Source organism: Hemitrygon akajei, chromosome 9, assembly GCF_048418815.1.
Source record: "Hemitrygon akajei chromosome 9, sHemAka1.3, whole genome shotgun sequence".
Lineage (NCBI taxonomy): Eukaryota > Metazoa > Chordata > Chondrichthyes > Myliobatiformes > Dasyatidae > Hemitrygon > Hemitrygon akajei.
The window spans coordinates 142,841,080-142,867,363 of NC_133132.1; the positions used below are offsets into that span (position 1 = coordinate 142,841,080).

At 43.0% G+C, this 26,284-nt stretch overlaps 1 protein-coding gene across 3 annotated transcripts; it reads left to right on the forward strand.

The window, feature by feature from the left end:
* Window positions 1–419: 419 nt before the first annotated feature.
* Window positions 420–26,133, forward strand: LOC140733605 (repulsive guidance molecule A-like). Of its 3 annotated transcripts, none has more exons than XM_073057166.1 (4): window positions 420–542; window positions 13,923–14,025; window positions 20,252–20,751; window positions 23,251–26,133. In XM_073057166.1, exons 1-4 carry the CDS (start codon window positions 534–536, stop codon window positions 23,881–23,883), a joined length of 1,245 nt encoding a protein of 414 aa, XP_072913267.1. In that variant the 5' UTR covers window positions 420–533; the 3' UTR covers window positions 23,884–26,133. The 3 variants fall into 3 exon arrangements, with proteins under 3 accessions (XP_072913267.1, XP_072913268.1, XP_072913269.1); XM_073057167.1 differs by lacking the exon at window positions 420–542 and adding an exon at window positions 12,910–13,084; XM_073057168.1 differs by lacking the exons at window positions 420–542; window positions 20,252–20,751 and adding an exon at window positions 13,055–13,084.
* The last annotated feature ends 151 nt before the right edge of the window (window positions 26,134–26,284 follow it).

Below are 26,284 nucleotides of genomic sequence, written 5' to 3' on the forward strand. Positions count from 1 at the left end.
AGAGGTACAGTACTTAACAGTCCCTCTTGGCCCAATGAATCTGTGCTGCCCAATTACACCCATGTGACCTATTAACCTACTAACCTTTTCACTTTTGGAATGTGGGAGGAAAACAGAGTGTCATGGGGAGAACCTCCAAACTCCTTCCAGACAGTGGCAGGTTTGAACCTGGGTCACTGATGCTGTAGAAACTATTTCACATGCCACTCCTTTCTGCTGCAGTTGTATAAGTAATTGGAATTGGGTGTATCGTTGTCACAAATACCCAGAAACTGGCCTTGCATGTTGTTTATATGGATCAATTCATTACACAATGCATTGAGGCAGCTCAAGGTAAAACAGTAACAGAACGCAGAGGCAGCTACAGAGCAAGTGCGGTGCAGGTAGGTGATGGTACACAAGATCATGATGAGGTAGATGGTGAAGTCAAGAGTCCATCATGTAACAGTAGGGTAGAAGCTGTCCTTGAGCCTGGTGGTACAAGTTTTCAAGCTTTTGCATCTTCTGCCTGATGGGACAGGGGAGAAAAGAGAATGAGCATGGTGAGTGGGGTCGCTGTTTTACTGAGACAGAATCCGTGGAGCTCTGGCTGGTTTCTGAGCCTGCCGAGCTGTGTCTACAACTCTCTTCAGTTTCTTGTGGTTACAAACTGAGCAGTGGTAAATCCAGATAGGTGAGGCCACACTTAGAATACTGTGTACAGTTTTAGTCACCCTGTTATGAGAAAGATGTGGTTGAACAGGAAATAGTGTAGAAAATATTTACAAGGATATTGCCAAATCTAGAGGGTCTGAGTTATAGACAGAAGTTGGTAGGCTGGGTCTTTATTCTTTGGAACATAGGAAACTGAGGGACAACCTTGTAGAAATATTTAAAATTGAGGCATAGAAAGGTGGATGGTAATAATCTTTTCAGCAGGATAGGGGAGTCCAAAACCATGGGGCATAGACAGGGTGAGAGAGGCAAGAGTTAAAAGGATCTTTTTCACGTAGTGTGGGGTGGTTATATGGAATAAGCTGCCAAAGGAAGTGGTAGAGGAAGGTACAGTATTATCATTTATGAAGCATTTGCATAAGTACATGGAAAAATGAGGCTTAGAAAATTTGGATCAGCATTGTGGGCACTGTGTTCAGCATGGATTCATTGGGTTGAAGGTTCTATTTCTGTGCTGTTTGGTTTATGATAATAACACACACAGAAAGCAATTGTTGTGCATGTCATATCTCAAAACCTGAGATTGAAACCACTATTAAGCATGAAGGTCAGTACTGTTTTCTTAATGCAAAACCAACTCTTCAAACTTTCCATTTGTAGAGTACATGTAAATAAATGTCAACACATCTGATTCATGAGGGTGCATTTTAACTCCCGAGTGGGAAGCCAGAGGGAGCCAAAGATCTTCTGCAGCTAATGGTCTCCGGAAGAGGCCTTGGTGATCTTAATAGTAATGATTAATTTATAACCTACTGTCAATCAACCTGTCCAAATGAGGTGGAAAGAAACAGCTCATTAATTTCAGCACAAATGAAAATCATGCAGTTCAGTGCAATCTATTGGCGTCAAGAAAGGTTAGGACAGAACGTGAGGAAGTAGAAGCAAGAATAGAGCACAAGGTCTCTCAAGCCTACCTCACCATTCCATACAATGATGTCCGACCTACGCTGACCTGTTCTGTGCTAATTCCTTATAATCCTCAATTCCTCAATCCTTCAAATATTCATCCAGCTCTATCATGAATTTAGCTAATGATCTGGCTGACACCATCTTTGGGGGCAGAGAATTACAGAATTTCACTACCCTTTGGGTTTTAAATGACTGGTCCATTATTCTATAGGGATGTCCCTTTGCAGGTGCTGCTCCCACTAATGGAAGCAATCAGAGGGAATTAAGAGGAAATGAAAAAAAAAATTCATAATCATCTTCAGCAGGAAGCAAGTTTTTGGGAGAGATGATTGAGGTGGGTGGGCTGATGGTTGTGTTGCTGGTGTTAGGTAGAAAAGTTGATAAAGTAATGTCAGGGAATTTCAGTCCTTGACAACATCATAACTTTCTTTTTATAGTGTGGAGCTTACTCCCACCCCCCTGTGAATACAGCAAATGAATGGACAGGACCAGTAACTGGCATCCAGCAGACAAAAGGACACTATGAGATGTATTGATTTTTATGCTTATATATCTCACTTTCATAGGTGTCTGGAGAATGGATTTCTTTATGTTCCACTCAGTGAGAACTGAGTAAATAATAATAAAATAATAATTATATTAGCAATAAATGTCCAAATCACTCATGGCACTCCACGTTCATGAACCATGCAGTTGAAAATTACAATCTATTGCTCCTGGGTTTTGAACTGCTGACCTTTAGTCTCCTAATCTTGACTAAACCCTGCTCTGCTGGAAGCCGGAGGTCCTGTCCTGGCATTGTAAGAGCGTGTGTGTACGTGGGTGGGAGGATCAGGCCTTATTCTGCTGTTTTCCTCTTGTTGCTCGTTGTGTTCTGTGTTCTCCTGCCGAGCATTGTGGGCAGACTACGTAGGCGCTGAAATGTGTGGCGTCACTTGTGGGCTGCCGCAGCAACAAGTATGTTGGTCGTTAACACAAATGGCACATTTCACTGTGTGCTTGTTTCGATGTTCATGTGATCAATAGATTTGAATCTTGAATCTTAAATCTCATTCTCATTCTGCTCACCACCACTGGTACCCTTGCTGCCTCCATCCCCTGTCCCCTGCAACTGACTTGCTCGAAATTTTATAGGTGGTTTTGATTACTTGTTACTTCGATGGTTCTTAACAGTTCATAGTGAGCTCTTGGCACTAGCTCACCCTGTTCCTTTGGTTTCACCCAGAACAGTGTCTCTTAATAACACAAAGAACTGGGTTTCTTCTTAACCACCAACTGCTACAAAGTCCCACCATCTATAGCCCATACTCATTCAGCTGGTACCGCATTCTGCTCTGGATTTGGAATTATTCAATCTCTTCATAACCTTCAGCCCAAGATCTTCATTCAGCTTGCTTGGATCCCAACCTTACTTATGTAATTCAATTCAATTCTTCCTACGTGAGCTTCTGATCATGTCAGAGTGGTTTGCTCTCTGAGATTTTCCTGATGACTCGGTTGATATTGATATTAGGTGAATGCAGTCCACTGTCCTGATAATAAGATCTGAGGTTCAATGTTTTGTGCACCTCAAGCCTTTGTTGTCTTTCAGCATTCTTCCATTTCTAGGACCTTGTATTAACCTTGCCCAGATATCCCACCCTGCAAAAACTCATTTTAGGGAGGTAGCGCCACCACCCCTGTCCCCTGCAACCCCATATCCCCCCACCGGTCAACCTCTGAGGGTGTATGTATACAGGTCATTTGATTATGAAAGAACACAACAATTTATTTGATCACATATTGAAACTATTTACACAGACACACACATACATATATATATTCCTTGTTGAGTATTTTGTTGGCAGTCTCAATGCTAATAGCTAAATGCTAATGCAAATAGCTTTTCTATTTCTTTTACAAACTTTCCTTGTACTGTGATGTGGCTTGCTTGGCAGATTTGAGCATTTTGCCGGAAGTCTCAACCTCATAGCAGTCTGTGTCAATGAATTTGTTAATTTTGCAAGACATCAGATTCACAAGTGTTTTGTGAGACAGCTGACTCCTGAATTCTGTCTTTAATGTGACGCACCATGCTGAATGCCCTTTCTACATCACAATTACAATTTGGCAGCACCAAAAGCAGCTTCATCAACTGGCAGAGCTCTTTGAATCTCAACTGCCCTGTGCTCACAGATTTTACTTTGGACAGCTTCCCCCAGAACTCATCAACTGGCAAACTTTTGTAGTTTGGCACCAGTCCTTCAAGGTTAGTTGAGATATAATCCAGGACTTCCAAGTGGAGCTGTTCTCTTGCATCTGCCTTGATCACATTTGGAAATCTCTCTGCCAAAGTCAAAATCTGCTCTGGATTCACCTCATCCTGGCTCTCTGTAGATTTTTCAAGATTTGGTCTCTCATTGGGAACTTCTCCAAGATTTTTTGAAAGCACCTGCTATAGAATGCTCTGGCATCTTTGAAGAACTGCTTTATCTTGTAAGGGGGGATCTCTTGAGCTTATATTCTATTATCATGGAGTCATTTTTTAAATTCTATTACTACTTTAAGCAAGTCTACAGGGAGTTTGGCCTCATCACGTAGGACATCAATAGAGTAGCACCTTAGCAGCTAGCCAGCTAGTTTAAATAATGTTAGCTATGCTAATGAATGAATGACACCTGTTAAACTCACCTCAACATGTCTTTTACAGTCATTTAACCCACCATGGGCAGTAGAAAATTCACTGTTGCAAACAGTGCAGCGAGCAACACTGTCATTATTTTTGACCCCTATTAGGCAGGGGTGCACTTTAGTGTAGTCTGAGGTGAGGTACGTTTTATATTTTCTTTTTTTGGAACACTCTGCCATGGCGCTGCAGGACACTAAACTGAACTGATGGACAATGAAAGAGAGAGAGGGAGGTCAATTGTAAAGCCCGCATACAGAGAAAGCTGATAGGTCTACTTAGCATGAAGAGAGACCAAGCAGGATGCTCTCTTGGTCACTCTCTCCCTACGTCTGTCACTCACTCTCTCTCTCTCTCCCTCTCGCTCGCTCGCTCTCAAAAAAATCGATTTCCGGGATATTGTATATAATTTGTGGGTGTCAGGGAGCCACTATAAATATGCGGGAGACTCCCGGAACTTCCAGGACAGGTGGGGTGTCTGCTTGCCTTATAATGAAACAGTGGCATTTAGATTATATTCTTATGATTATTTATAGGTGTGCGCCGCTTAATGTCCGTCCAGACAACGTCCGATTGCATATACGTCTGTAGTCCCAATTGGAGAACGTGACGTAGTGGACATAACCAATCTTGTGTTTTGCATGTCTCTTGAGTGTAGCAGCTTTATCTCTCTGTTTAATTTTCTTTTGAAAATATTACCGTAAAGTGCATCATGGCTTCCAAACGCAGCAAAACCACTCCTAGTGACAGCAGCAGTTTAAAAAGTGAAAAAAATTAAAAAGTTTAAAATGAAATAGAAAATTATAGTGTATGTATTATAGTGTACAGTGTACAGTTTTAGTGTAAGTTCTTGGCTATTTAGTCAATACAGGTACACTACAGTACTCCATATAGGTTTGCTAAGTATATAATATGGTGTTCGCACAACTTCCAAATCACACAACGTCCGATTTCACAGAACGTATCATGGACGTTAAACGACACATACCTGTACTTATTCATTTGCTGTGAATTCTGTATTCATTATGATAGCACTAAGGTACTCACTAGAAAGAAAGCTAATTTTTTCTTAATGTCAAGTGGTAACATCAACCATTCCCAAATCAGTAAAGCAGTGTCACTTAGTTATTTTTACTGTGCTGACATGATTTGTTTTTTTCAGTTCACTGCAGACTGCTATTTATTTCTGGAATTTAATTCTTGGTTTCTCTATCAGGACTGCATGCGTACTTATTTGTTAATTAAGCTGCTTTTATATATGAACTGTATTCAAAGAAACATTGGTACATACATGCAATTACCAGTACGTGCCTTGCAGTGAAAAGAGAGAACTAATAGTAGCGCAGACATGTAATTGGGAAACAAATCTCTAATCTATTATTAAGCCTGTCAACAGAGTTGCTGGAAAAGCCACCTTCTGTGCCTTCAGATGGAAACAAAAAACGGAATTCTCTGCATGAATCAACTGTTTTTATTGTGGCTGGAAACTTACCCCTGATCACCTACCGCTGTTTCTGAACTGAAGTGTCACTGCTCCTCCACTTTGACTGGAATGAAGTGCCAACATTTGGGACAGAACCAAATGCAGTCTGGTTGGGACTGAGGCAGGCTAATGTTCAGTCATTAGAAAACAAGACTGAGGACCTCAGAGTAAGATTGCTTTATTAGAGGGACTACTGTGTATTCTGTTTCACAGAGATATTTCTCACTCCCAACTCTCCTGACACAGAACTCCAGTCTGAGGATTTTACGATCCACTGAATGGACTGAACAGCAGTGATAAGGGGAATAGGGACAGCGTCTGCTTTATGAAAAAATCATCATGGTGCATGGACGTGACAGTCTCGTATCATTCCTGTTGCCTTGACCAGGAACATCTGGCAGTGAAGTACTGACCATTCTACCTTCAACAGGAATCCTGAACCATAATCCTGACTGCAGTCAACATCTCATCGCAGGCAGGTATCAAGCTGGCACTGGAGGAACTAAGTGTTGCGATCTACAAGAATGAAACAGCATACCCTGATGCCTGTCAGGGTGCAGTGGGAGACTTTAATCAGGTTAGTTTGATGAAATCTGCCTAACCACTGTCAACACATTATCGGTAATATTGGAGGATCCAACACATTTGACCACTGCTGCCCCACCACCAAGTGTGCCTAGCACTCTATCCCTCACTGCATGTTGGTATACCAAGGAGCTGGCTGCCCTTTTCCTGCCTGTGTGCAGACAGAGACCGAAGAGTGTGGCACCAGTGAAGGGGGCTACTAAGAGCTGGATGGAAGAGGTGAAGGAGATTGTTCAGGATTGTTTCAAATTGGTGGACTGGACCATGTTCAAGGACGCATCAGCAGATCTACATGAATATGCCACAGTCATCACCAGTTTCATAAGGACATGTGTAGACAAGTGTATACCCACCAAGACATGTTGAGCCTTCTCCAACCAGAAGCAGTGGGTGAACGAGGAGATCTGTAATCTGCTGAACACTTGGTCTGTGACAATTAGGGTTATAAGAAGTCCAGGTGTGACCTCCAGAAGGCCATTGCTGGTGTACAGAGGCAAGTTTGGACTAAACTGGAGTAACAGATGGATGCTCAATGGTGGTGGCAGAGCTTGCACAATATAACCTCCTACAAGGCGAGATCGGGCAACATGAGTGGCAGCAAGCACTTCTCACAGACGCAATGCCATTGATAGGCAGAGCTAATACATACCCACAAGTAACCCCACATTTCTGGATGGCCCTGTAATTTGAGTCTCCAAGGCCAACATCTGGGCATCCTTCAAGAGAGTGAATCCATGAAAGGCGCCTGATCCAAATGATGAACCTGGCCGAGTTCTAAAGATCTGTGCGGACCAGCGTATTATTGGGCACATTCACCTCTGTGCTTCTGCGCTCTGAGATTTCCACCTGCTTCAAAAAGACCAAGAAGACTGTGGTACGGTGTCTCCATGACTACTCTGCAGAGGCACTTCCATCAGCTGTAATGAAGTGCTTTGAGAGATTGGTTATGGCATGAATCAATTTTGCCTCAGAAATGTCCTGGATCTGTTCCAATTTCTCTGCCGCCACAGTAGGTCAACAGTAGATGTGACTTCTCTGGCTCTTCACTCTGCTCTGAACTACCTGGACAACAGGAGCTCATATGCTGGGCTGCTGTTGATCAATTACAGTTCAACATTCAACACAATCATTCCACACAAACTCAGGACCTGGCCTTCAAGACCTGGGACTCTGTATCTTCTTCTGCAACTAGATACTTGATGTTGTTATTGGGGTACCTCAGACAGTGAGGACTAGTAACAATATTAAAGAAACTTGTCAGCACTGATAATAGAATAACTGAAGTAACTGGGCCCAGAACACATGCACTCTTACGACTTAAGCAATCCTTTTATTTTACTTGTGCTCCAGGAGAATGGCATGGCCCCTCTCACCCACACTCTTCTGCAGACTGAATACAAAATTGATATTTTTATACAGAATTGGCTGTATTTTATACAGTTCAGGGTATTGATTATTGTAAGTTGTATATGTTTGAATTCCTTATTCGCAAGACCGTATGCCATTCACAACAGAGGTAATAAAGCCTGACTGTCCGGGTAAGCCTATTGCCCCTGCTTGCTCCTGCCCCACTCCATTCTATTCCCCCTTAGTTCAGTCCCTTCCCTCCTACATCCACGGCACTTCTCAAAGTCTCAATCTCCTCCGTAACTTTCAATTCCTTAGCCCTAACCAACTTCTATGCTTGGTTTGAGGTGGAAAATGACGTGGTGGCGAGGAAGTCCACCCCTCCTCCAAATGACCAGGTTCTGTGTCTCACCATGGCCGATGCGAGGGTCAACCCATGGAAGGCTGCTGGACCAGTCAACATCCCTGGTAGAGTGCTCAGAGGATGTGCAGACCAGCTAGCAGATGTTCTCACTGACATCTTCAACATCTCCCTGAGCAGCACCACCATTCCAATGTGCTTCAAGGCCGCCACCATCGTCCCCGTGCCGAAGAAGTCTTCAGTGTCCTGGCTAAATGACTGTCGTCCTGTTGCACTCACATCCATCATCATGAAGTGTTTCAAGAGCCTCGTCATGAGGCATATCAAGACCCTGCTGCCCCCCTCACTGGACACCCTACTGTCCCAACCGTTCAACAGATGACACCATTGCCATCACCCTCCACCTGGCCCCAACCCAACTGGACAAAAAAGACAGGTACGTTTGAATGCTGTTTATAGACTTCAGTTCAGCATTCAACACAATCACCCCTCAGAAACTGATTGGAAAGCTGAGCCGACTGGACCTGAACACCTCCCTCTGCAAGTGGATCCTAGACTTCCTGACTGGGAGACCTCAGTCAGTTTGATCGGAAGCAGCATCTCTAACACCATCACACCGAGTACAGGGGCCCCCCAGGGCTGTGTGCTCAGTCCACTGCTGTTCACTCTGCTGACCCACGACTGTGCTGCAACACACAGCTCCAATCACATTATCAAGTTCGCCAATGACATGACCGTGGTGGGTCTCATCAGCAAGAACGACGAGTCGGCTTACAGAGAGCAGGTGCAGCGGCTAACGGACTGGTGCAGAGCTAACAACCTGTCTGTGAATGTGAACAAAACAAAGGAGATGGTTGTAGACTTCAGGAGGGCATGGAGCAACCACTCCCCGCAGAACATCGACGGCTCCTCGGTAGAGATCGTTAAGAGCACCAAATTTCTTGGTGTTCACCTGGCGGAGAATCTCACCTGGTCCCTCAACACCAGCTCCATAGCAAAGAAAGCCCAGCAGCGTCTCTACTTTCTGCGAAGGCTGAGGAAAGTCCATCTCCCACCCCCCCATCCTCATCACATTCTACAGGGGTTGTATTGAGAGCATCCTGAGCAGCTGCATCACTGCCTGGTTCGGAAATTGCACCATCTCGGATCGTAAGACCCTGTAGCAGATTTTGAGGTCAGCTGAGAAGATCATCGGGGTCTTTCTTCCCACCATTACAGACATTTACACCACATGCTGCATTCGCAAAGCAACAGCATTATGAAGGACCCCTTGCAACCCTCATACAAACTCTTCTCCCTCCTGCCGTCTGGGAAAAGGCACTGAAGCATTCGGGCTGTCATGACCAGAGTTTGTAACAGTTTCTTCCCCCAAGCCATCAGACTCCTCAATACCCAGAGCCTGGACTGACACCTTACTGCCCTCTACTGTGCCTATTGTCTTGCTTATTATTTATTGTAATGCCTGCACTGTTTTGTGCACTTTATGCAGTCCTGGGTAGGTCTGTAGTCTAGTGTAGATTTTTCTGTGTTGTTTTTACGTAGTTCAGTGTAATTTTTGTACTGTTTCATGTAACACCATGGTCCTGAAAAACATCTCGTTTTTACTGTGTACTGTTATGGTCGAAATGACAATAAAAAGTGACTTGACTTGACTCATTTTCACCATGAATGTTCAGTTCCTATACCCCTCTATCCCCCATCAAGAAGGCTTCGAAGTTCTCTGCTTCTTTCTCAATAAAAGAATCAGCCAGTTCCCCTCCACTACCACCCTCCTCCATCTGGCAGAACTAGTCCTCACCCTCAACAATTTTTCCTTCAGCTTGATGCACCATCAATAACTCACGCTGAGACTTAGGAAGCGAGATATCGGCTTTTATTGACTGGAAGAATAAACAGCACTACATCCTGGGGAAAATGAGGGAGAGCAGCAGCCCACAGTCGCCTTTATACAGGGGTCTGTGGGAGGAGCCACAGGAGCAGTCAGACAGGTATATCTAGTTCACCACACAGCTCCTCCCACTTTTCCAGACTCTGGGCTTAGCCATGGGCACCTGCATGGGCCCCAGCTGTGCCTGCCTCTTCATTGCTTACGTAGAACAGTCCATGTTCCAAGTCTTCCCTAGTAATGCTCCCAAACTCTTCCTCCACTATGTTGACAACTGCATTGGCTCTGCTTCATGCACCCATGCTAATTTCGTCAATTTCATCAACTTTGCCTCTAACTTCTGCCCTGCCCTTAAATTCATTTCTGACACCTCTCTCCCCTTTCTCCATCTCTGGAAACAAACTGATGTCTTTTAAAAATCTACCGATTCCCATGGTTATCCTGACTATAACTCTTCCCACACCATCTCCTGTAAAAATTCCATCCCGTTTTCTCAGTTCCTTCGTCTTTGCTGCATCTGCTCCCAGGATGAAGCTTATTTTCCAGGACATCAGAGATGCTCTCCTTCTTCAAAGAACGTGGTTTCCTTTCCTCCACTGTTGATGCTGTCCTCACCCACATCTCCTCCATTTCCCAAATATCCACACTTACCCTGTCTTCCCGCTGCCTTAATAGTGACAGAGTTCCTCTTGTCCTTACCTACTATCCCTACTATTAGTCTCCACATCTAACATGTCATCCACCGCAACTTCCACCATCTCCAAAGGGGTCCTATCACTAAACAAATCTTTTCCTCCCCCACTCTCTCTGCTTTCCACAGGGATCCTCCCTCCATGATTTCATTGTCCATTCGTCCCTCCAGGCACTTCTCCCTGCACGCAGCAGAAGTGCTACACCTGCCCATTCACCTGTCAATCTGCCGGGGTTGTCTATTGTGTCTGGTGCTCCTGATGCCACCTCCTCTATACTTAAGATACCTGTTGTCAATTGGGGGAATGTTTTGTCAAGCGCTACTGCTCCATCCGCCAAAAGCAGAGCTTCCCTGTGGCCAAACACTTGAATTCCAATTCCCAGTCCCTTTCCGACACAGTGGTTGATGGCTTCCTCTCGTGCCAAGATGAGGCCACCCTCAGGGTGGAGGAGAACCACTTTATATTCTGTCTGGGTAGCTTCCAACCTGACGGCATGAATATCAATTTCTCTCCATCTTCCTACTCTGGCCTCTTACCTCTTCTCAGCTGCCTATCACCTCCCCTTGGATCCTCTCCTCCTTCCCTTTCTCCTAAGGTCCACTCTCTCCTATCAGATTCCTTCTTCTTCAGCCCTTTTTCTTTCCAACCCACCTGGCTTCACCTATCACCTTCTTGCTATCCTCCTTTCAGCTATCTTCCTTCCCTGCCCCCAGGCCTTTTCTTCTGGCATCTTCTCACTTCCTTTCCAGTCCTGATGAAGGGTCTCAGGCCGAAACGTTGACTCCTTTTTTTCATTTCCATTGATGCTGCCTGACCTACTGAGTTCCTCCAGCATTTTGTGCTGCAGAGATATTAAAAGTCAATTGAAACTTTGAGCAGAGAGCAGACAATATTTTGAAGTCAGTGAGCCTTGTTGTTGGGTATGTTTCACATCCTTCTGTTGTTTTTTTATTTATTGAGATGCGGTGCAGAATAGGCCCTTTGAGCCATGCCACATGCTCCTCTTTAAATGCCACCCATTGTTCAAATACGGTTGTACCTGGCAATTTTTAAATCTGATCCAGATCCCTTCCCATCACTTTGAAATGAGCTCTTGTCCAATCAACATGTTTTACTTTAGGTTGCTGATTGTCCTTTTCCATTACAAATCTAAACGTTATGATAATGTAATCCCTATCCCCTTAAACACTACTAACACAGAGACTGCTTGGTCCATTCACCTCTTTGCTCAGAACCAGCTATATTTTGTTTGTTTGTAGACAAGCTTAAAATTCTCTTAAACACACATTTGATATCCCTTCCACTCTTTGCCCTTTACTCTGATACTGCTTCAGTCAGTACAGTATTTCAATTTTTGGAATCCCCTAAACTCAACTCTCGGCCCGAAACGTCGACAGTGCTTCTCCCTATAGATGCTGCCTGGCCTGCTGTGTTCCACCAGCATTTTGTGTGTGTTGTTGTTTGAATTTCCAGCATCTGCAGATTTCCTCATGTTTGCTCACTATGGTTCTCGTAGTTCTCTAACTGCCTCCTCAGCCTCTTTCCCTCCATTTGCTAGCTCAGAGTAAACACATTGTGGTGTAATGGTGCCCGAATTATTTCCTAAACATAACCAGTACCAAACTTGTTTCAAGTTAGAATGGAAGGACTCCAACGCTTTGTACTGTCAGTGTGGAATTCCTCTACGCTTCTTGACAAAGGACTAAACGCTTTCCTGGCGTACCAGATACATAGGTGCATAAAGTACCAATATTTTCAAGACTGAAATCTCGTTCTGTATACAGTATAGGTAGCCTACAATAACCTTGGCCTTTTGAGGTGGCCGGTAATTCATCAGAGAACTCTACCTTAATTCCCACTAATCCCCATCCGAGTAGGCCATTGGATGTCTGATCCTCTGAGGATTTGCAGGTGGTAAGGCATGCATTGTTCGGACAAATTCTTTCTTCTCACCTTCCCCTCTCCAACCAAAAATCAAGACCCATTGCAAATGTTTCTACTGCAACTAATTGGTTTCCGTGAACCCGTGTAATGGGCCGCCATAGCCCCTTCAGACTGTATAAGCAATCCAAGCCTTTTCCAATACTTGCTAATTTATCCAGTCCTTCTTTTTCTCAGCCATGGTGCTGTTTGGTACTCTGGACTTTAGCTTATTCAATTTTCTTTCACAACGGTACAAAAAGTGCTTCACAGATTAATTATTATCTATTCTGCAAATTTACATTGAAGTAGGCAGATCACTGTCTCTAAACAGATAAAGTCCAGGGATACATGGGATGCAGAGAATGTCGGCTAGTGCTGAACCAGGAATTGATAATTTTAATTTCTTTGAAGAATTTACATGCTACTTTGATATTTTATGGATGTTCTGATCAGACAGCAGTGTTATGGAAAATAATATATGCACACAATAGGAATTTAAAGCAAGCACAATAAACTGCTGGTAAGTATAAAACTATTTGAACATGTAATGCAGTTAAGGATCAAATTTGCTGATGCATGTAACTATCACACACATAGCAAGTGGTCCTGCAAGGGGTCATGATGCTATAATGAGTGGAATGTGAAGAAGGTGATGGAGTAATGTGATTGGTTGTGAGGGTGTAATAATGTGATGGGTTTGGATTTGATACACTCTGATATCCAATGAAAGTGAGTAGAATGTGGCAGGTAATGTTGTAATGGGACGGTATGTGATCATAATGATGGGCAATTGGATGGATATGCGGGAGCTAGTTTATTGACCTGGGGAGTGAGGAGTAATAATGTTATTATGGGTACAAATGATGTGTAATGACAGTGTAATAGATGCAATGCACGGCAATAATGGTGTAATGGGCAGAATGTGTGGTAACAATGGTGCGATGGAGTGGAATACAAGAGTAATGATGGTGTAATGGAACGGAAGGTATAGTGATGACCATGGAATGGAATGGAGTGCATGGTAGTGACAGTGTAATGGGATGGTCTTTGTGGCAATGACGGTGTAATGGAATGTAATATGAGAGTGATGGTAGTGCAATTGGAATGGAGTTCGTGGTAATGAAGGAATGTGTAAAAGAATGGGCTAGAGATAAGTAATAATAGCAAAATGGGAAGGGTTACGAGAAGTAGTGTGGCTGTGGGATGGAGAGACACTAGTGGGCTGAGACGTAATATTGGTGTAATGGGCTGAGACAATGGGGAATAATAATTTTGCACTGGGCTGGGGTGGCGAGCAGTAATGATGTATTTGGGGGACAACATTGTATGCTGGATAATTCTCTTTGTTGTTTGATCAGAGAAACAGGTTGATACCCAAGATGAAATCCAGCTCCCTTACTTCACAGCAGCCGCAACTTACTGTGCTGAGAGTCATGCTGGTTTACCAGTTCTGTAATGCGGGTAAGTATCTACATTTCATACACAACACTAATCATCATTCACAGACACATTGTTTCCCAAACGTGCTTGCTCATTCAAAGGCTTAACTGTCCAGCACTTCCCTTTCATGACATCAGCCAAAATGAATTCTGGGAGAGGTGCGAAACAAAATGTGAACGTGCTGGAAAACCAGCCGTGCAGGTTGAGAGAGAAGCATAGTTAACATTTGATAATCTTTAATCTTTCAGCAAAACCAGGAGAAGTTCCAAAATAGAGAAATAAACATACACTAAGTGGCGGAAAAATGAGGAGCGAGCGAAGGGAACATTAGTGATATGGTGGAGGCAAAGTGGGACTGAATGACAGACGTACCAGCTGAGAGAGGAAAGTGAAGTGTTGTTAACAACAGCTGATTCAGTTGCTTATTAGTTTAACATAAACAAACTGCTGGAGGAACATAACGGGCTGAGCAGCATCTGTGGGAGGAAAGGAATAGTTGACATTTCAGGTTGAAATCTTGCATTTGGTGGGTTTCCTTGCAAAGGTGTGGCCTGCTGACTATTTTCATTATTTTCAATGTTTCCTGCTGGATTTCTAGCATCCACTTCTTTTAATTTAAAATGCACAGCAGGAGCAGAGTATTCCCGTGGCCATTCCCCTCAGTAATAAATATACCACTTTGGATACTGTTGAGGGGGATGGCCTCCTAGGGGCAAGCTGCAGCGACTGGGCCTCTGGCCCTGATTCTGGTGCTGTGGCTCAGAAGAGAAGAGAGGTGAAGAGAACTGCAATGGCGATAGGAGATTCCATAGACAGAGGAACAGAGATGAGATTCTGTGGACGTGGATGATATATTACCTCCCAGGTACCAGGGTCAGGGATGTCCTGGATTGCATCCATGATACTCTCAAGGGGGAGGGGGAGAAGCTAGAAATCTTGGTGCATATTGGCACCGATGACCTAGGTAGGAAAGGTGAGGAGGTCTTAAAGAGAGATTTTAGGAAGCTAGGTAGAAAGCTGAAAAGCAGGACCTCCACAGGGTAGTAATCTCTGGATTGTTGCCTGTGCAACACGGCAGTGAGGGTAAGAATAGGATGATTTGGTAGGTGACTACATAGCTGAGGAACTGGTGCAGGGGGCAGGGTTTTAGATTTATTTATAATTGGGATCTCTTCTGGGGAAGGTATGACCTGTACAGAAGGGTCGGGATACACCTGAACCCAAGGGGAACAATATCCTTGCGGGCAGATTTGCTGGAACTGTTCGGGAGGCTTTAAACTAATTTGGCAGGGGGAATAGTGCTGAGGATGATGTAGTTGGTTTACAAATAGAGGCAGTGCGTAGTGAGCCTGCTAGCAAGGAGAGGCTGATAGGGCAAAATTGCGGGCAACAGGATGAGTTGCAACGTAGGAGGAGGACAAAATCGATAAGGGTGAATACAGGACTGAAGGTGCTATATTTCAATGCATGCGGTATATGGAATAAGGTAGATGAACTTGTAAATGATGTTGTGGGCATCACTGAATTGCGGCTGAAAGAAGATTAGAGCTAAGAAACTGTAAGGGTGGGAAAGACCCTGATGGGAGTTATATACAGGTGCCCAAACAGTGGTCTGCAAATTACAACAGGAGTTAGAAAATGCATGCAAAAAGGGCAACGTCATGGTCATGAGGGATTTCAATATGCAGGTTAATTGGGCAAATCAGGTTGACGATGGATCCCAAGAGGGGGAATTTCTGGAATGCCGATGAGATGGTTTTTTGGTGTAGCCCACTGGGGTCAGCTATTCCGAAGACTTGAGGTAAAGGAACCTTTAGGGACAAGTGATGATAATATGATAGAATTCATCCTGCAATTTGAGAAGGAGAAGCTAAAGTCAGATGTATCAGTACTGCAGTGGAATAAAGGGAATTAGAGAGGCATGATTGATTGGAAAAGAACACTGGCACAGATGGCAGCAGAGCAGCAATGGCTGGAATTTCTGGAAGCAATTCCTAAGGCACAGGATATACACATCCCAAGTATTCTAAAGGCAGGATGATGCAACCATGGCTGACAAGAGAAGTCAAAACCAACATAAAAGCCAAAGAGAGGAAATACAATCAAGCAAAAATTAGTGGGGAGTTAGAGGATTGGGAAGCTTTTAAAAACCAACACAAGGCAGCTAAAAAAGTAATAAAGAAGGAATAGATGGAATGTGAAGGTAGGCTGACCAATAACATTAAAGAGGATACCAAACGTTTCTTCTGATACATAAAGTGTGAAAGAGAAATGAGAAAAAATATTGGACAACTGGACAATGATGCTGGATAGATAGTAAAGGGGAACAAAGAAATGGCAGATGACCTGAATAAGTATTTTGCATCAGTCTTCACTGTGGAAGACACAAGAAGTATGCTGGAAGTTTGAGAGAGTCAGGGGGCAGAAGTGTGTACAGTTCCCATTATTAGGGAGAAGGTTCTTGGGAAACTGAAAAATCTGAAGGTAGGTAAGTCATCTGGACCAGATGGTGTATGGCCCAGGGTTCTGAAAGAGGTGGTTGAAGTGATCCTTCAATAATCAATTTATTCTGGCCTGGTTTTGGAGGAATGAAAACTTGCAAGTGTCACTCCACTCTTCAAGGGAGAGAAGTAAGGAAATTATAGGCCAGTTAGTCTGACCTCAGTGGTTGGGAAGATGTTGGAATTGGTTGTTAAGGATGTGGTTTCCAGGTACTTGGAAGCACATAATAAAGTAAGCCATAGTCAACATAGTTTCTTCATGGAAAATCTTGCCTGACAAATCTGTTGGAACTCTTTGAAGAAATAACATGCAGGATATACAAAGGAGACTCTGTGCATGTTGTGCATTTGGACTATCAGAAGACCTTTGACAAGGTGCTGCACACAAGGCTGCTTAACAAGTTAAGAGCCCCTGGTATTACAGGAAAGATACCAGCATGGATAGAGCAGAGGCTGACTGGCAGGAGGCAATGAGTGGGAATAAAGGGAGTCTTTTTTGGTTGGCTGCTGGTGACTAGTGGTGTTCCACAGGGGTCTATGTTAGCACTGCTTCTTTTTACATTAGATATCAATGACTTGGATGATGGAATTGATGGCTTTGTGGCCAATTTTGCAGCTGATATAAAGATAGGTGGAGGGGCTATGTAGTTTTGAGGAAGTAGAGAGGCTACTGGTGGATTAGGACAGATTAGGAGAATGAGCAAAGAAGTGGCAGATGGAATACAGTGTCAGGAAGTGTATGGTCATGCACTTTAGTAGAAGAAATAAAAGTGAAGGTTATTTTCTACATGGAGAGAAAATTCAAAAATATGAGGTGCAAAGGGACTTGGGAGTCCTTGTGCAGGATTCCCTAAAGGTTAATTTGCAGGTTGAGTCTGTGGTGAGGAAGGCAAATCTGATGTTAGCATTCATTTCGAGAGGACTGGAATATAAAAGCAAGGATGTACTTTTGAGGCTTTGTAATGCAAGTGAGGCCCCAGTTGGAATATTGTGTGCAGTTTTGGGCTTCTGATCTAAGAGAAGATGTGCTGACATTGGAGAGGGAGGAGGTTCATTAAAATTATTCCAGGATTGAATGGCTTGTCATATGAGGAGCATTTGATGGCTGTGGGCCTGTATTCACTAGAATTCAGAAGAAAGAGAGGTGATCTCACTGAAACCTATCAAATTTGTTGAAAGGTCTCAATAGAGTAGATGTCTTGTATTTTTGGGGAGTCTAAGACCAGAGGACACAGCCTCAGAATAGAGGGGTATCCTTTTAGAACAGCAATGAAGAAGAATTTCTTTAGCCAACGAGTGGTGTATCTGTGGAACAGGTTGACACAGGCGACGGTGGAGGCCAAGCCATTGTGTATATTTAAGGCAGAGGTTGATAGATTCTTGATTGGTCAGGGCATGAATGGATACGGGGAGAGGGCAGGAGATTGGGGCTGAGAGGGAAAATGGATTAGCCATGATGAAATGGCAGAGCAGACTTGATGGGCCTAAATGGCCTATTTTTGCTCCTATATCATATGGTCTTATGAAAACAAACTGCTTGCACTTTTCACCCATTTTACACAACAGTACTAAATCAAAACCTGCATACACGAGAAAGGCTACGTAATACTGCAATGAGATTTGATCACAGTACCTCGCAGAAAGATGTCTTGCATGTACATTACATGTAAATCATGTAAACGTCTTACAATTTTACTGTATGTCTCGCAGAGGAAATCAACTGCAGAAATAGAGTCTATAAAAACCATGTGGAGCACATTGGAGTATAAAATTCTAATAAGCAGTACATAAAGGGAAGCTGACTGGAGAATGGCTGCGATGGTGAGAGACAGATGTACCAGGATTACTAACGACTTAGTCTCTGTCCAATTGAGTTGTTAACATTTCTTCCTCTCTGTATCAATACCCTGGTGTTAAGAATACACTGAAGAGTGACAAGTTGCCAGGATCCAGTGATGTTCATCAGAGCACGCCAAAAATGCTGTTGATCCCCTTTGTAGCCTTTCCAAATTCCCTTATTTTGAAAACCATTCCACTGCTTAGTAAATATAATAGAAAATAATTTGAGAATGTAGATTAGTTATCCTAATAGCTGTTGTTAGGAGATCACTAAATACCTTAAAAAGCTTAATTTATTCACCAAGAGCTAGAGTAGATATGTGAAGAGTAAATGAAGCCAGATGGACCCAATTGACTTTCTTGAAGTTGTGAATTATAATGGACAGGAAAATGTCTATGCATATCATTTATTAGGTGGTATCCAGTGACGTTCCCTTGGTTAGGAAGCAGAAGTAAGGGATCATGGGTAGGAATTCAATATTTCAGGATCTATTTGGGCCTCAACTATTCAATTTATGTATAAACAACTCAGATTACAGGATAAGTGTAGGTGGCAATATAAGAAGTGTGAATGGAAATGATAAAATAAGAGAGCATTGTCACAACTGTACTAACGAAGGTGATCACTTACTTTGTACCAGAACAATGTACTCCATAAACGGTAAAATAACTGAGGGAGTAGAACTCCAAACAAAAACTTTGGAGACCATGTTCAAAGGTCTCATGGTCAAACACAATTAGTAATAAAAGACTAATGGAATCCTGACCGTTACACCTACAGAATATTGCAGGGGTTAAAAATCACAATATAAAATGCAGATTAAAATAGATTTGGAGCACCACAGTCAGATCTAGGCACTTTGCATCTAGGCATCTAGGCATCTTTGGAAAGATGTACAGTATAGAGTTGATTAGATATCTGATTACCAAGGAATAAAAATAAGAGATTACATAGAGTTAGTTCATATTTCCTGAAATTAAACGTTTAACGTAGTAAGCCATATGAATAGGGCAGTTTGAGGTGTAATTGGTTCGGATATCTAGTGCTAGGGAACATGTCTAAAGCAGCAAATGGCTTTTGATACTCAATCAATGGTTCATGTTAAATCTGAGATTATTTTTTATGAAACAGATATATTGAGAAATTCAAAGCAAATGTGAATACATGGATCATGGTCACAGATCGGCCCTGGTCTCAAGAGCAGTTTTGGCTGAAAGGGGAGGAGAAGAACTGGAAGGAAAATAATGAGAAATTTTTCACTTCTGTTCCTGTGGGTGGAATTAAAAGATTGCAGATCTGAAAATCTTGAACAGAAACAGAAATCTGCTGGAAGTACTCAGCAAATCAGGATCTGTGGGGACAGAGAGAGCAAGAGAGCATAAATTTGCAGTTAATTACCTGCACTCTTTGCTTTTCTCTCCACAAGTTGCCTTACCTGTTATTTCCAACATCTGCTTTTCTTTTTCCTATTCTTACATGTTTTTCTAGTGTTCCCTGGCCATAACGTGCCCATGGTGTTTATAATGATTTTTTTACTGTTGCTTCTACCATGTCTGTGGTGCCTTCATGAGCTCTGCTTGTAATATCAATGGTGGATTTGTTAATGATTTTTGCCTTTGGTCCCAATGTGCCTGAGGAGATGTTTTTTGCCTCTATTCGCCGCTTGAACACGCAACATTAATGATGAGTTTTAATTGTAGTAAAATAATGCATTTGGTGATGCTAATGATTAACATGTTGTCATAAGTGAATGCTGAGGAACTCATCAGATTAAGGGTCTTGATCCGAAATGTTGACTTTCGCTCTACAGATGCTGCCTGATCAGCAGTGTCCCTCTAGTATCTTGTCTATTGCTTACTAATGATTAACTCGCTAAGTTAATACAATGTTTAATGCCATTTTGCAGTGATGTCACAGTGCAGGATTCTCAGATGCAATTCTCAGTTTGTTTCTGCTACGTCCCGTCTCGAGGCTTCTTTGAATGAAGACTACTGCATTGCCTTACGATCTTACTCACGCTGTACCCAACGAACTGCTTGGTTCTGCCGCGGGGACCTGGCCTACCACTCTGCTGTGCAAGGAATTGAGGATTTAATGATCCAGCATAACTGCTCCAAAGAGGGAGAAGTCTCATTGCCACGGCGACGGGAGCCAGCAGAGAACCAGGAAAATCCACACCTGCCGGACACTTGCACGTACGAGAAGAGTTTCTTCTTCAAGCAGCGCCAAAAGCCAACCTACCTCTACTGTGGCATCTTTGGGAACCTCCACATCCGCACATTTCACAATGATTTTCAGACATGCCGAGTTCAGGGAGCATGGCCAGTGATTGACAACAATTACTTATCTCTGCAATTGACTAATGCACCAATCTCATCACATCATAACATATCAGCAATCAGTAAGGTAATATCCTTTGGTGTAGCTGACAGATTTAATAAATGAATGAATTGGTTCATTGATTAAATAAATGAACTAACTTTCCAGTGTACTATAGTCATCACTACTGCTGGTATAGTGCACCAGAAAGTTGATTTAATTAATTTCAAATTTGCTTTACTTCGACGTTTGCAAATTAAGTTGCATTAACAATCTCTAAAGGAATGATATTACTGTTCAGTAACATTTACTGTGTTACTGTCAGTGATACCCACATCCTACCAATAAGTTAAAATGTTGACAAATAATGATGTTAATAGTGTAAAGCAGAATGTTGCAAATACTCATTAAAAGAATGGCATTAATTATCACCACAGATGTTAACTTCCATTGATATGGTACTAATGCTGAATGAAATTGTTTCCCAATAGGAAGGTGATTGTGCAAAGTCACTGACATTCAGATAGAAGGACGAAGGTGCCTGTTACAAAGTCAATTTGCTCATAAACACCATCCTAAAGAGTGAGGTCCTGTGAGGCATGTGGGCAGAGCAGAATAAGTTATCCCACTGCAACAACTTGAAAAACGCTTCCCCAGTCTGCAAGGCCTTTGCTGCAAGCATTACCGGCTGTTGAAACAGTCGAGGGAATTGAATGCTTCCAAGTGTCCCTGCGGTTCACAAATATATAAAAGGGATGAAAAATCAGTTAGATGATTTTTTTTAAAGTTGCATCAGTGCTGACATGACAAGTGTGTTTACAGCAAACGACTGGGGAATTAATAACAGCTCTGCTTATCAGGCTACCCTTTCAGTTCAAAGATTAAGATCGCTGAAAAACTAAAAATAGCTAACAATAAATTCAATATTGTACATCACCTTTTTTCCCTTCCTGTATCCTTCTTAACCCTTCATTCCACAGAGCAGGCACAGATGGCTTCCCCAGCATAACTACAAGACAATTCACTTGGTGTTCTGTGAATCCAGGCGAGGCGCAGTACAGGAGTGCAGCAGGGGAAATGCTCACCCCATCTTCCCACCTCCCTAACAGGGCCAGAGTTCCGCTTGGCCTCTCCTACCACCCCACTAGTCTCCGTATCCAACGCAACATCTCCACAACTGCTGCCATCTTCAATGGGATCCTACCACCAAACACACCTTTACTTCTCCCCTTTCTCGCTCCCTCTGCAATTCCCTTGACCCTTTGTCACTCCCTCTTGGCACATATGTCTGCAAGTGACAAGTATGCTCTACTTGCCCAGTTACCTCCTTTCTTATCTCCATTCAGGACCCCAACCAGGTCAGGCAACACTTCACTGAGGGAGTCTCCAACCTGATGGCATGAACATCGATTCCTTCTTCCAGTAAAATTTTTTCCCCTTCCCCTTCTATCGTTTTCTATTCCCCACTCTGGCCTCTTATCTCTTCTCCTCACCTGCCTATCACCTCCCCCCAGTGCCCCTCCTTTTATCCTTTCTTCTATGGTCCATTTTCCTCTCCTGTCAGATTCCTTCTTCTCCAGCCCTTTGCCTTTCCCCTCCACTTGGCTTCACCTTCTATCTGATCCTCCATTCCCACCCTCCACCTTTTTATTCTGCCATCTTCCCCCTTCCTTTCCAGTCATGATAAAGGGTGCTGAGCCAGAAATATCAGCAGTTTATTCTTTTCCATCGATGCTGCCTGGCCTGCTGAGTTCCTCCAGCATTTTGTGTGAATTGCCTTCAAAGTGTGTCCAGCAAATTCGGCACATTTCTTCCAAAATAAACTTAATTCATGATAAAGTACATTTACAAGAATAAACCATGCAATGCCTTTTCATTCTTACACTCGTAGACAATGTGCTTAGTGTTAAATTACATAGTTTATAATGTTGCCACTCATGCGGCCCCTGGGATGGTAGAGTGCTACAGTAGTTGAAGAACTTCCTCACCCAATCCATGAGAGAAAGAACCCTATTCTGTGGACTTCCTCCACTCAGCCTTGCAGTGGCTACACTAGTCCCTCAGCACATAATCCTGCAGCCTGGAGTGTGGCAGTCAGCAGCATTCCTCTATGGACATCTCGATGTGCTGGCAGACCAAAGAGCGCCTTTTACTGAGTTGATGATCTTCCAGCAGCACTTGATGTCCATAGATCAAAGGGTCATCCGTCACACAACTGTGACACAGGCCCTTGCATCTTTCTCCACACCCTCCTTGTATACTAACGACCTGGAATGAGGTCAGTGACCCTCGCGTCCCCACTACCACCCTCTTGGGGACAGTGAGAGCCATCACCTGGGCAGGAAGTAAATCCTAGCAGCTTGGTATAGAATTGCAGGTGTTTCCCAAAGAGTTCCAGAGCATTGACTGCCACTAGAGTATTACGAGGGGAAAGCAACACTGATGAAGAGCACTCAATATGTGAGAGGCACTGAAGATGCAGAGGAACAGGATAAAGGAGAATAATATTGGACTGTTTCAGTAAATGTGAGTGACAGAGAATGTAAATTACAGAGATGATTGACTTTTTCTTTCATTGGTTTACAGGTCACAGCTATTTTTAAGAACTCCAAGGAATGCATAGACCAGAAAGTGTATCAAGCTGAAATTGGTAACGTTCCTGCTGCGTTTGTTGATGGCTCTGTAAATGGTGGTGATAGAAATGGGGCGAACAGTCTGGTTATCAAGAGAAAGTTAAAGGCCAGCCACGTGGAGATCCAGGCAAGTTACATTGGCACAACTCTGATCGTGCGGCAGGTGGGACAACAGCTGAGCTTTGCCATCCTCATGCCAGAGGAAGTGGCCAGTTCACACACAGAGGAGCAGGACCTGCAGCTTTGCTTATCAGGATGTCCGCTAACAGAGCGGATTCCCTGGAGCTCCCTCTTCCACAATGCACAAAGGGCCAAAGCCAAGTGCAAGGAGGGTCTCCCGGTCGAAGACGCCTATTTCGAGTGTTGTGTCTTTGATATCCTGGTGACTGGTAATCCTAATATTTCAATAGCAGCATTCAAGGCCGTGGAAGATGCAAAAGCTTTATACCCAGATAAGGAGCTGCTTCATGTTTTCAGGAACTGTGTGCCCGGTAGGACAACCCCTGGCCACCTTCTACCTTTTGCTTCTGTGCTGTGGATGCTCTTCTGCACCAAGAACATTTTCTTCCAGATCCTGGGTTTTTAAACACTGCACAGGAACCTGTTGTACTTACCTACAATGAAAACCATTCTGAGAAGTGACCCAGCATTGCAGCCTGTTGAAATCAGTGTAATGCTGCTATTTCAGTCATTTGGCCTCTGATGTTCAACTCATAAATGCTCAATTGCAGCAGATAGTCGTGAACATTGCCATGCTGGTGTAGTTAGTTTGGCTGCTATATCCACTTCTCAGTCTTGTCAGATATCCACTCTGTCCAGTATCCATCCATATACAGTCCAATCAAATGCTTTCCAGTGCCTATTTTTTGCTCAAAGATACAGTCCTATAGAGTTCTATCTCATACACAGCCATGCCAGGCAATCGTCACTGCGTAATCACTGTACTATGTAGAGAGACAACATGGCACAGGTACTCCTGGCCCAACCAGCACACACTGCCCAATTACACCCTTGTGATCAAATAACCTACCAAACCGCACATCTTTGGAACGTGGGAGGAAACCCATGTGGGCACGGGGAGGAAATATAAACAACTTACAGACAGTGGCGGAATTGAACCTGGGTCACTTTGCTGTAATAGCATTCTGCCAACCGTTAAGTTACTGTATAATTAAGTACCTATTTACACTCAATGTAAAACAGGTGTTCACTTGTAATGTCAGATATTTATCCAGTCCATGAAATCACTCTCTCTCAGATTTACAAATCTGTAAAATCAGCCTTGCATCAAAGCAACGAAGGCCACAGAGGTAAGAGGGGAGCAACCAAAATATCATACAAGGTGAAAACCCAAAATAAAGTTAAAAATGCTAGAAATGCTCGTCAGGTCGGGTGGCATCTGCAGAGGGAAGAAAGTGAACAACTGTGTTGAGCAGTGTGGAAGTCCTAGGCCATTCAGAACCAATTACATCAACCAGAAAGATCCATTGCAATAAAACTGCTGCAATTCTATAAGTTGTCGGTTGAATGAGTGAGAATCCAAGCCACATTGAGACATATGGACACATTGGTTCAGATAACGTATGTGGCCATGAGACATTCTTTTGTAGATAGCTCTTCAGATCCAGGGGTATCCTGACTTTTTTCTATTTGTTATTTATGGAGTAGAACATGTCTAAACATGACTGAGAGGATAAGTTCAAGAGCACACAATCAGAACTGTTGTTTTAAATGAAAGCTAAATCAATAAATAACATTGAAGGAACCTTGATTCAGCCAACTGCAGCTAGTAGATTTCAGTCAGGCAAAAGAAACCTTTGTGCAAAAGCCACAAGAAAGGATGGTGTACCATTCTACACTAACATATAGAAGCAACTGTTGGACAGTATCAAAGCAAAATGAGGGAAGACTCAAAGCTGCAGAAATGTGTTTTTTTGAGAAGGATGATGAAAATATTATGGAAGGACAGAGTAACAAATGAGGAAATGTTGCAAGAAACCTGAATAAGAAGAGAGCTGATATCAATCAGGAAACGGCGGATGGAATTTCTGGGACATGTACTGAGGAAAGAGAAGCTCAAACATCTTGCAGTGACAGGAAAAATTGATGGAAGAAAGTCACAATCGACAGTGTATGACATTCATGAGTTACATCAAGGAATGGGCAGGAAAAAGTTTTGAAGAGCTTTTTAGAACTTCTCAGATAAAAGACAGATGGAAGACCGTGATCACCCATGTCATACAACACGGCACAAATGATGATGATGTACAAATAGTGTGGCTGAGGTGACTTCAATAGAGATGTATGAAACCCTTTCTTTCACCTGAGTGATTTTTTGACATGGTGGAAATCAACTGTGATTAAATTGTTTCACAAAGTAGGCATGATTCTGGGGACTCCATTAGCACAACTGGACAGTAACATTCACCAAATTAGCATGCTAGCAGAAGGTGAAATTCACCTGATTACTGACTGGAAAATTGTTGTGAATGTAACATGTTGTGCTTCCCATTTTAACTAAGCCCCCTTCCATACAGATTGTTTGTGATGATGCGGGGGTGGGGGGGGGGGGGGGGAGAATGACTTTCATGGCATATATACGTTAGTTCTATTACCAGATCTTGTGTTTTATTTTAAATAAATCTGCTACTTTTAACAAGATCTTTCATACAATGAACACGCAGTTTGAAGAATGTTTGTGTAATTTCTCCTCAGCAATTTAACATTCTAACATGCGTCCCAACAAACTCAATAGCCTGCAATACCAGGGGTTACTCTGACAAATCCAGAATGCATGAGAGAATATTAGACATAGGGTTGCAGAGAGAAAAGAAGATTTTACATGGGTGCAAACTTTTTAAAGTATACTCTCGTCATTTATTCGTAATAAAAATTGCAGCAACTTCTGTAGCTCTGCAGATAGTTCAGAATGTATGTATTCTCCATCAATTTGGTATCCCAAGCAAAAGCACTCTACAACACCACGT

What these genes read in the sequence shown, in the direction of transcription:
- LOC140733605 (XM_073057166.1), top strand. An exon ending in TTACCAGTTCTGTAATGCGG is followed by an intron (nt 14,026 to 20,251) that starts GTAAGTATCTAC and finishes GCCATTTTGCAG; the next exon opens with TGATGTCACAGTGCAGGATT. An exon ending in ACATATCAGCAATCAGTAAG is followed by an intron (nt 20,752 to 23,250) that starts GTAATATCCTTT and finishes ATTGGTTTACAG; the next exon opens with GTCACAGCTATTTTTAAGAA.